The sequence below is a fragment of the Leptinotarsa decemlineata genome, unplaced genomic scaffold (genome assembly GCF_025532065.1).
Source record: "Leptinotarsa decemlineata unplaced genomic scaffold, Ldec_3_MD MMD2_tig00003736_RagTag_RagTag, whole genome shotgun sequence".
Classification (NCBI taxonomy): Eukaryota; Metazoa; Arthropoda; class Insecta; order Coleoptera; family Chrysomelidae; genus Leptinotarsa; species Leptinotarsa decemlineata.
In genome coordinates this window covers 7,252,975-7,265,117 of record NW_027412593.1, presented here as the reverse complement: position 1 = coordinate 7,265,117, position 12,143 = coordinate 7,252,975, and the positions used below count along the sequence as shown (strand labels likewise).

General features: G+C 30.8%; 1 protein-coding gene across 4 annotated transcripts in view; it reads right to left on the bottom strand.

Moving 5' to 3' along the window:
* Nucleotides 1-12,143, bottom strand: part of Pkn (serine/threonine-protein kinase N) — a 77,441-nt gene that overhangs the window by 25,646 nt on the left and 39,652 nt on the right. For all 4 annotated transcript variants that reach the window (XM_023174109.2, XM_023174111.2, XM_074178374.1 and 1 more), the window contains 2 exons: nt 5,613-5,842; nt 3,732-4,001 (listed from right to left, as the gene is read on the bottom strand). In XM_023174109.2, coding sequence (XP_023029877.1) covers nt 3,732-4,001; nt 5,613-5,842 — 500 coding nt within the window. The remainder of the gene's footprint in view (nt 1-3,731; nt 4,002-5,612; nt 5,843-12,143) is intronic.

The window sequence follows — 12,143 nt, the reverse complement described above, 5'->3', positions numbered from 1 at the left end:
AACTTTTCTTTCCCAAAAAATTAACCTCTCCTAAAAATATACCCCTTCCAATTTAAACAAGATTCCTTTGACTGGGATTCAATCAAATAAGCAAATGAATGTCATAACGATATAATCGATGACATGAGTAGATCAAACTAATTCCGTGACATAAGGTCATGATTTTATGAATTAATTGTGTTTTTTTTCTCATAATATTATCCTTATTAACTGTCACTGAGGCAGGCCGGGCTTGAAGGAAGGTATTTCACGTTCGTCGATGACACGGTCCTTTTGTACAGTGGATATGATTTACATTTACTGAAGAACACAGGTAATGAAGTTCTCTCTAAATACTCAAATTGGCTTGCACATAATAAACTTAAGGTGAACTTTGCAAAAACCGTTTACATGCTATTTAAACAAAAAAATAGAATTCGTGGAAATATTGAATTAGGAATAAATAACTTACCCTTAATGAATGTTGCGAAAACCAAGTATTTGGGACTCATAATAGATGATAAGTTAAACTGGTCAGGACACATAGAACATATTAATGATAAAATTGTACCAATGTTAGGAGCTCTATATAGGTGTTCCAGTTACTTGAGTTTCAATAATAGATACTTGGTTTACAATGCATATATATATTGACGAATCTTAGGTATCTGTTAATCATATGGGGTAATTGTGGCATTACTAATTTCAAAAAAATTCAAACGCTACAAAATAAATCAATAAAAATTTTATTTCAAATTCCATTTCGAACACACACAAATGATTTATTCTCACAGGCTAAACTACACCCAATTAAATAACTTAAACTTGAGTAATGCAAGAACACATATGAAATAAAAAACAAAAGAATCAGAAGCAACAACGATCTACTAAGTCAACAACCAGTTTTGTTAGTATAATACAAGGGGTAGAAATGACTTACACCTGAGCATGGTAAGAACGAACAAAGGATTATACAATCCTTTTACACAGGCTATAAAAGTCTTCAATGAATTACCTGTCCATATACGTGAGTTGCCGGGCTATAGTTCATTCATCAATAGTTTAAAAGAACATCTGAGCCTCGAGGCACATGTCTGATACTTTGACTAGTTGTTATGTTTTACTTGTCATGTTGAATGTTTGTGAATTCCGAGACCAGCATTCTTGCTGATTAGGGAGAATAACAACATATTTTATATTTATAATGTCTCAACTATGTTGAACTGTACGCTGTTGTTATAATTTTAATAAAAAAAAAAAAAATTGGTAGCGAAGAGCTGATAAGGCAAGTGTTTCACAGTGAAACATCGGATGCCTACCAGTGAGGATGACAGTGTTCCATGTAAGTGAAATTTTACCTCTTTCATTTAATATATTGTGTAAGAATCCTGTGAATGATATCTGGTTCAACTCCTTAACGAATGTGTGGACTACAAACTGAATAGAGAAAAGTGTTTTTTGTATAATTCAGTGTTCAAAAGTATTTTTCTTTAGTGTAATTCAATTTTTTTGCATCAAGATTGAGAGGTAGAAAGCCAAAACCTTTATTTCCTACGAATCTTACATAAGAAGTTTTGTCCGAGTCGTGTAAACAAGAAAATAGAAATACTCGAACCGAATATATTCGGCACCAAAACCGAATGATTCGGCCGAATACGAATACTAAAAAGATGCCGAATACACCGAATACCAAACGAATATTCGGCGCATTACTAATAACTTTCAACTAACAGATTTTTTCGGACTTCCTTTTTTACAAATAGCACCCCAAAAGTTTAAATAATGGGCTTAAGAAAATATTTGCTTCTTGGAGCCCGTATATAAATACCTAAGAAAATGATGTCATAATAGTTGATGTTTCACAAATGTTATATTATTACAGTTTTCGCAACGACAGTAACTGACACTAAACATAAATTTTCATTTCACTAGTTCGGACTTCCATTGTCTATTATATAAAATGATTTGAAATCCCTGAAACAAGTAAAAAAGAATAATTAAAAAAGAATAGTTGAAAATAACAATTATATTAAGCAACAATAAACCTGAAATGAAATGATAGTAAAATAACCTACAAGTAAAAATATAATAATTGAATAAATAAAAAATTAAAGGAATGCAAAAAGAAAATAATAAAAATAAAAAAGTGTAGAGATTCCAAGTCACGTTAGTTCACGACGTTTCGATTGTTGGTATCTACAATCGTCTTCGGGTGATGACTGGACTGATTCCTCCGAGAGATGACTATTTTATAGGTCGTTGAAATACTTTCACTTTCTCTACTTTCCATTTTCCGCTTCACTGATTCCGTGAGAGATGACCGATTTGGCGGGAGTTGGTCATTTCTCGTTTGATGATGGGTTTCCATATGTTTCGTATATCTACGCTGGCCTGGCTGAATACGTATTCTGCTGAATACGTATTCAGCCAGGCTGAATACGTATTCAGCCAGGCTGAATACGTATTCTGCTGAATACGTATTCAGCCAGGCTGAATACGTATTCAGCCAGGCCAGCGTAGATATACGAAACATATGGAAACCCATCATCAAACGAGAAATGACCAACTCCCGCCAAATCGGTCATCTCTCACGGAATCAGTGAAGCGGAAAATGGAAAGTAGAGAAAGTGAAAGTATTTCAACGACCTATAAAATAGTCATCTCTCGGAGGAATCAGTCCAGTCATCACCCGAAGACGATTGTAGATACCAACAATCGAAACGTCGTGAACTAACGTGACTTGGAATCTCTACACTTTTTTATTTTTATTATTTTCTTTTTGCATTCCTTTAATTTTTTATTTATTCAATTATTACATTTTTACTTGTAGGTTATTTTACTATCATTTCATTTCAGGTTTATTGTTGCTTAATATAATTGTTATTTTCAACTATTCTTTTTTAATTATTCTTTTTTACTTGTTTCAGGGATTTCAAATCATTTTATATGATAGACAATGGAAGTCCGAACTAGTGAAATTCATCACGAAACATTGTCAATCACCTTCAAACAAACATAAATTTTCATGTCATTTGTTAAACATTCATTTAAAAACAAGACAAGTCTAGTAAATATATAAAAAATATTTTTTGAAAAATTTTTTGTCATAAAAAAATCATTTTCAAACAAAATATTTATTCATAATTTTTTTATTGGTTACATTGTTTCATTTCATAAATGTTCAAATTATTAGTTCAGATATTTTTTTTCTTAAAAAAAATTGTTTAATAAAAATTTGTTGAAAAAATCTGACCAACATTTCATTTTTATTTTCAAAAGTAATTAAACTTTCAGAACCAGCCATATGGAGGTTAAGTGGTAAAACAAACCTGTAGTGTTCTACACTGCGGTATTTGAACTTCGCCTTTTGGATGTTATATTCTATTCCACCCAATAAAGACCATTATTATTAATATTATATGTACAAAAAATCTATATATTTTTTTTATTTTTCCTAACACTTTTCAATATTGAACGATAAAGACAGCTTGATTTCTTAAGAAACAAGCTGATAACTTTTAAAATAAATTGAAAGGAAAATATTTTCAAGATTACTTTTTGTGAAAAAACCTTTCTTGGCTTTGAAAAGGTTCAATACACAATACAATACACTGAATAAATAGGTCATCACCTGAACAAGTTAAAAACATGGATACCTCAACAAAAAATCAGTCATTTCTTGATGTAGGTAGTGAGCTACGTTGAATAAATTCATCAGTATATTTTTCACTAAAAAGTAAAAAAACACCAACCTTTGATCCCACGCTTGCTGAGAACATGGTCTCCAACTTGTCTGACCCACAGTGGTATTGTCTAATTTCAGTACGGCCATGATTTCATCGCTGACTTCTTCCTTGATGCTGTAGCTTTTGGACGAGCTTCGACCCGTTTTTTTGAAGAACCTCAAATCTATTGGACTAGAAGTAGCATCAGTTTCTTTTCGTGACCTCCCAGGAACATCCTCAAGAAGATCTTGACAGCCCATCAGCCTCACTTCCAACGTTCCCGTCACAGCTGCACATCTGTCAATGAAAACCAAAGTTCAATTTACAAATTACAAGAAAACTCAAATGTAAAATTAAGTGATTAATAGATTTGGAGAAGAAATCTATTCATTATTTTTGTTTTATACTTGTTTGTAAAACATAATTAACTCAATTGCTGAAAATTATGTTTGATACTTTATGTTGCTCTACTTTTGAAATCACATTTTTGATGTTTCATTATTATTATTATTAAGAAATGTCAATTTCAATAAAAAAGTAATGAACTAGATAACTAGAAGATTAAATAACCCCAAAAACATTGGATAATATTTGGGATAAATATCATTAGGTCTGATTTGCAACATTGTAAACTTTCTATATAAGAGATATTAATATTGGTTTTAACCAAAAAAATTGCAATCCAAACTGAAAATATTATGTAATAGTTGGAACTGAAATACTTTATTGAATTATATAAATAATAGTAATTGAAAAATAATACGTAAAGAAAATGTTCCCTCATGCCTACTATATTTCAAGTATTGGTTTTATGTGCCGTTTTTTTTTGAAATATTGAACAAATAGAAATGAAAAACAACTCAAGACTTGTCACTAATTTAAGGATTGTAGAGGTCTTGTAATGCATTTTTTTACATTACACGGCAAAAGTTGTGCAAGTTCAAATTTGAAACTTGTATTGAGAAAGATTGTAGAAATTGTTCATAATATTATCCCTTTTTTTTGTATCAGATGGAGTAGTAGAAAGCCAAAAACTTTCTTTCCCAAAACAAAAAAAATATATTGAACAATTTATTGGTAAGGAATCAAATACATGTTTCTCTATTATTTTTTCAAAAAGGTCAAAGATTATAAGTTCAACGTTTTGTGAAAATCACAATTCAAGCCAATTTGTGATTTTATGTTGTTTCACAGACGATTTAGTTAAGCCTCTAACTGAGAGATGTCGCAAAAACTGGAAGCCCAAATACTTGATATTCGATACAATTTCAATTTGTCCATTATTGATGTTTAGGTTAAGGCTATTAATATTAATGGTATCATATCTGTATTTACTTGTGAATATCATAGCCTGACTTTTAGACACATTCAATTTCAATTTATTCAAACTCAAATACTTGCTAATTGATTGTAAAACATTATTCATTTTTTGAATAGCCGTATCTAGGCTACAAGCAATTAAGGCATCATCAGCAAAGAGGTTAATGAATTCCAGATTGGTGTTGAAGAGATAATCAGGCAAGTGTCTTATTTTGAAACATCAAATGTCCACCATTGAGGTGACTCGTTTGTCCTTCTGGCAAACATCAGTTCAAAGGGTAAGGGAGCCAGGCTCCAACCTGACTAAATTCAAGATGACTTCCACCACCATTGAGGAGACAGTGTTCCAAGTAAGTGAAATTGTGTAGTGATTCAATTCCATAACGAATGTTTGAAATACAAACTGAATAAAAAGAGTGATTTTCCTATAATTCAATGTTCATATAGAAGTTGTTTCGAAAATACTTTTTCTTTTGTGTGATTAAATGTTTATATGAAAGTAGTTTTTTCAAGAGGGATTTAGTTAATACATTCATAATTTTATTCACAAATATCCATATACCCCCAGATTTTCTCGTGATTGCATACCTGTTAAATGTCGAAGAAGAAGTGTAATGTTTACCGCTTTCACCACCTTCTCGAAAAGACTGAAAACTTGTGTAATGAACAGACATAGGGCTGAACGATTGAGCATTGGCGAGTTCCTCTTTTAAATGTATTGCCACCGGGGAATCGTCTGGTAGTTCAGCCTTCCTCATCTCCAAAGATTTTTTCAAGAGGTCTAACTTCATACTACTCGCCCTCAAACTCTCTTGCGCCTAAACAAATGATAATCAATGTAAAATGATATTACTCATCAGTGAATGTCATAAAATGTTTCGGCGTTTGAATAATTGTCATCGATTGTTCTGGATATTATATATTATAGAAAACGTTTTCTTGTTATAAGAAATATTCAAGTTATAAACAGACTGATTCCAGTGATAATTTTTCAGTATCTAACAAAAAATTACATGATTTTTTTATTGAAAATTGTTCAACATTCAAGTTAGAAAATAATTTATGATTTTGAGAAATATGTATATCTGTGGATTTTGAACACTCGTATGTTTTTATTCTAATAACGTAATCTACTGTTATCTGAACCGCGAATTTTAATAGCGGATCTTAGTAATTTTGGGAATTACTTGAAAACTCAAAGTGAATTTATGTTTAGTGGAGATTTTTAATGTCAACATTTTCAGGCTACATTCAGGATGAATATCTTCAAAATATCAATTCAACTGAATTGATAACCAGGTCGTAATAGTTCAGTATATTGAAATTAACAGTCAACTTGTATAACATTTGTCGATTACTGTAATGTCAAGCAAAGCAGTCATAACAATATTCTTAACTTCCTAACCATTGTTTTCATTGTATACTAACACAATTTCCGAAACAATTAAACATATCTCCCAAACCGGTATTTCCAAGTATGCTATCATAATAGTGAAAAGTTTCATCCTAGTTGGTAAAGAAAAGCCATGGCTTTATACTACTCTAATAAAAATCATACACGTCTACAGATATCTTCGGAAATCTGCCTGATTTTTGAAAGCTGCCAGATATATGGAAACATTTTGGTTTAAGACAAATTGTTTCGAAACAAAATGTTTCAATCTGTTCTGGGTACCCGCACACAGGTAGAAACGTTTCAATTCAATTTTTTATTGCCCACTGACTGACTTTTATTGAACAATGGACCAGGTTGAAAAGTTTGAATTCAATTTTTTTTTGTCCACTGACTTTTATTAAGCAATGGACAAGGAAGCACAGATTGCCGTTTTGATTTGGGAATTTATTAAGTTGTTTGAAGTACCGCTGGAAAGAAAGCATGCCATGAACCAGAAGAGTCTCCTACAATCGCATGTGCCTCTTGACTGTTTATCATCGCTTTCTGATTTTTGTTTTAATGATTGTTATTCCACAGTTAACAGAGAATTTAAAAAAGGGTAACACCAATTAAAACTCAATTAACTCAGTTTTACTCTTCCTCTTTGAAGATGATCACTTGGTGATCGAAACACATGTCGAGGTGTTGAAAATAACGATTTGGTGTTGGGAAAAACTCCAGTAATATTCAATGGTGAGTAAATGAAGTGTTTTGAACATTTCTCCAGAAAATGTATTTCTTCAATAATACCTACTTCATTTTGTTTCAGACTACACCAACCATGAATGACAAGAAAACCAAGATTATTAATGAAAATGAATAGCTGATGTTAACTAGATTGGAACCCTGAAATTATGTACAGGTATTTCATAATTTCCATAAATAAATGATATATCTAACAACAATTGTTCTGTTTTAGATAATCTAGAAGAAATATTTCAATTTGAACTTTATCAATGGAAATTGTGAATGATGAACAGTGTACGATTCAATAAATATGATTTGTAAAACAATTTTGAAGAAACTTTTGAATTGAGTAATTTAAATGAGCTGCAAGTTGAAATGTAAATGGCTGATAAAAACAAATTTTCATGTTATATTTAAAGACTATTTGACTCGAAACATAATTCACATGAATATGAATACATTGTTTACGCTTCGTCTGCGTAAACAGTTGTGTTGTGTTGTGCAACATTATGAACCAAAATGTTTCAACCTCTCTGGCCAGCCTAAGCCATGAAGTTTGGAAACATTGAGAACATTATATTTACAAAGTGTGACATCAGGAACACTAATTTATTCATTAAAATTTCATTACAATGAGTAGGAAAAGCAATTCAATACAAGTTTTGGGCGAATTTCTATACACATGACATCAATTCAGTTTTAAAATATTTATATATATATATATATATATATATATATATATATATATATATATATATATATATATATATATTTGGGCGATTGTACATGAAGTAAAACATACACTCATTCTTTAGATTTTAATTGCTAACGTTTCGGCGATACTCTTCGCCATTTGTAGGGCAAAGGTAAAAAAAAACAAACATATCATTTCTTTAACATTTTCAAAAAAAAAAAAAATACTAATGCTATCTTATACATAAGGTATAAGTTTGTATAAGAAATATAGTCTATTTTGCAATGACTAGAAATTGAAATACTTATATTTTCAGATGTTATGAAAGTTTACAGCAAAATTAATGACATTGGCTCTCACTTCAAACGAATTTGAACACGTTTATAGATTGGGGTGATGATAAGTTATCCTTTAAAATTAATCAAACCCCCACATTTTAAATTAATGGATTCTTCACATAACCAAATACTTTTATCCAAATCAAACAATTTGATAAGTAAAAATCTATGAAGGAATAAATAAAATGAAAATGAATAGCTAAAAAATCAATTATATTGAGCAATAAAACGTGAAATGAAATTACAATAAAACGAATAAAATAATCAAGATAAAAGATAAAAATGACCACAGAGTAAAAACAAAATAAGCAAAAAATTAAACAAAAAGGAAATTGAAGAAATAAAAAAAATTTCAAACCAAGTTATTCATGACGTTTCTGTTGTTAGTACCCACAATCATCATCACCCAAAGACGATTGTGGATACTAACAATTATTTTTATCTTATTTTTTGCTTATTTTTCTTTATTTTTTCTCTGTGGTTATTTTCATCTTTTATCTTGATTATTTGATTCGTTTCATTGCTCAATATAATTGATATTTTAGCTACTCGATTTAATTTAATTTGTTCTTTCATAGATTTCAAATCACATTAGACAATGGAAGTCTAAACTAGTAAAATTGAAATTTCTGAAATACTTTTTAGTTTCATACTTTTCTGTGGGGTTTTTGATTTCAAAAAATTGTAACATTTTTTGTTTCATAACTAAAAAGACAGTAATTTTACCTTGTTCTAGGATCAATTTTATAAAATTCAGCTATTATACACATCTAAAACTGTGATATTATTACCTTTATATGTAGGATAAAGGTTTTTTATTCAAGGGAGTGAAATTAACTTTAGCATATCAATATTTATATTTAAATTATAATTTCGCATGTTAGTGCATGAAGTCTTACATAATTCTTGTGGGATATAATTCACCCACATCTCACACACAGGTTAGGAGTGACAGTGAGATCCTAAAAATGACAGAGAAAAAAATCATCAGTTAACAATATGCCAGATGTACTAAATGATTTGTGAGATTTAATATATGAGACGAGGGCCAAGTGATATTGCCAAATTTATCTATTTCTAGCTATTTCTCTTTCGGGTGATATTTGTGGAATAATTAGGAGTTACCTGTAAATAGTGAATAAATAAAATAAATTAGGAATTGATCGTGTGTTGAAAACTGTCACCATCATATTTTTGGATATCAGAAGTAATAATTTTAATATGGTATGTTTATTTTTATCTCTTCTGTTCCACAGGAAACAATTCTTATTCATGTCACATGCCAAGTTTTTGAATACAGTGCCACTATTAAAGTCGGCAACATATAGGATTTTTTTTATTAATAGAATTACATGAAATTGGACTTTGGCGTTGGTTTGTTTCGCATCAGATCAAATATAACACAAACACTTGTCAGTACCACTGTCAGTACCGAAATTTTTGAAAAAACAAATTAATAAAAAATGTAATTCCTCCATAAAATTTCGAAAAAAGTCATTTGTAATCCTATACCTACCAAATTTCATCAATTTACAATAAAAATATTATGTTGCCACTTTTGATAACGCATTCATTCAAAAAATAAATCGATATATTCGAATCATATCTACTTCTTTGTGAGCAACATGTTTTGCGGATCAGTGTCAGTTTTTATTGTTTATAGTAATAACTCAATAATCTCAAGAAAGAATGGGGGTATAAAAATTCTAGCACAAGTGTTGCAAAGTCTACATTGTTTTATGATTCATATGAAATCATTTTGACCACATCTTTCATTTATACTTTGAATGAGACTTTTTTGGATATAACTCCCCTAAAACTCAACAATATTGCTCGTACTTCAAGAAGAATACATATTACTTGATTAAATTGCTGTGGTACTAGGAATCTTGATCGCTCATTCCTTGTAAAAAATATCCATTTGAATAAAATACAACCATACAGTGAGAGGAAACAGCCCCTAGGCCTTATTAGTTAATTAAATATTACATTTCGCGTATTATCAAACTTTTATTTAGTCAAACTTTATTTCATTGTGAGTCCCATATAAATGTGCTGACAAGACACTTCAAGCTGCTAATATTTTGGTTCCTTAGAAAATCATTTAAAAAAACACATGTTTCGAGTAAGTGAAATGAAGATGATCAATTCTGTTTGTTCATATGTGGATAAACCAATATATCATATCACAAAAAAATGGTTGTGGAAGGGAAAGTGTTAGGAAAATTTTATTAAAAGATATATTTTGAGATTACAAACCCAAATTTATAAATACTCTGAAACATGATTTTAATATCCCATAAGGGTTTTGTTTTTGGTTTCTAGTAGAAAGAGAAGAAAATTTATGATTTCTGTGCAACATTTTGAAGGCAGATAAAGCAACATATTCTTCAAACAGTACAATGAGTTCCCGAAATTGCCAAAGGTGGTCGCGAGCTAATTCTGGTTTTGTAATATAATGTCGAGATCAGTAATCATGTAAAACTAAAGTTTGGTGTCTAGTAATTGAAAATGGTTGGGCCGTATTTCTTCAAAGTAATTTCGACAGCTGGATAAATAGTGATAGTGAGTTTTTGGATATGTTCCTATTTACCAGACAAAAGTTATGGTACCAGCTTCATGGTGCAACAACACTCCAAAATATCTTATTAAAGCAGTGCATAAATCAAAGGTTCGAAAGTAAAGTATAGGATTCGATTGGGATTATTACTGCCTTCTCCAATCACCCGATTCAAATCATTGGACTTTTTTCTATGGGGATATTTAAAACAGAATGTTTATGAAAGTATACTTCTCACTGATGTTCAGCATTAAAGACTGATGTGCAAATAGAAAACCCCAATCCCTAAGGACGTTTGCATTGAGCAAGAAGGACAACATACTGAAATGTAGGCAGTAAATTTTAAAGCTATGTATTTTGTGATATTTATTCATGCACCAAATTTCATTCCTTCAGTAATCTTGTTACTTCCACGGATGTCTGCTTCCACGTAGTCCCGCTGGATACGGGAATGACAGAATCACTTGTGGTTTTGTTATTCCCTAACTGAATGGCATTCCAACGATGACTCAATCCTGAGGTTGTGTATCCGTGCCGAGAGGATGAATGACACTGGGCCTATAGCTGTCTCTACGGAACCTTCGAGATACCGGGCGCCCTCTCGTCGTAGCATCGCCTTGTCACGGTAATGCGGGGCTCTGCTATAATTGATCTTCTTTCCCTAGCTACTCGTGGGAGTTTTATGGGCAGAGTAAACTTAAAATTTATTTCTGACGCTGAGTCTATAGAGGAGATGGATGTCGAACTTACGACTCCAACTGACCTCCCTGTAAACTTAAATGAGGAGCGAGTCTACAGAGGAGATAGATGTCGAGTTTACGACTCCAACAGACCTCCCTGTAAATTTAATTCAGTAGCGAGTCTTTAGAGGAGATGGATGGCGAGTTTACGACTCCAACTGACCTCCCTGTAAATTTACTTTGAACGTAACCTAACATACTTAAATTTGAAGAGTTTTTAATTTTTAAGTTGTACTTATTGAATAAAAAATTTGGCATTTGTTATTTTTTCAAGAAATGGTGAAACTATCACCCCTTCACAATGCATCTGCTCAATTTTTTATATTGTCATTGAAATTTTTTTTTCAAATTAGTTTCCAAATAATGAAAATTGAGAAAAAAATAATCCACATGACATGTTGCTTAGGAAGAAGTAAATGTGAACCTAATTTTTTTTTCTGAATGATTGTGATATTTATCAAAAATTGGCAAAATATTGTTCTAGATTGATAAAACTTTGTATACAATCATGAAATTTGTAAAAGAAACTACTTTTTCAAATGACTTTTTTCCAAATTCTGTGAAGAAATATATTTTTTCAAATTATTACTGACAGGTACTGTTATTTTGTCTTTTTAGAAGCACACACCAAAGCCAAAGTTCAAGTCTATTATTAAAAAAAAATC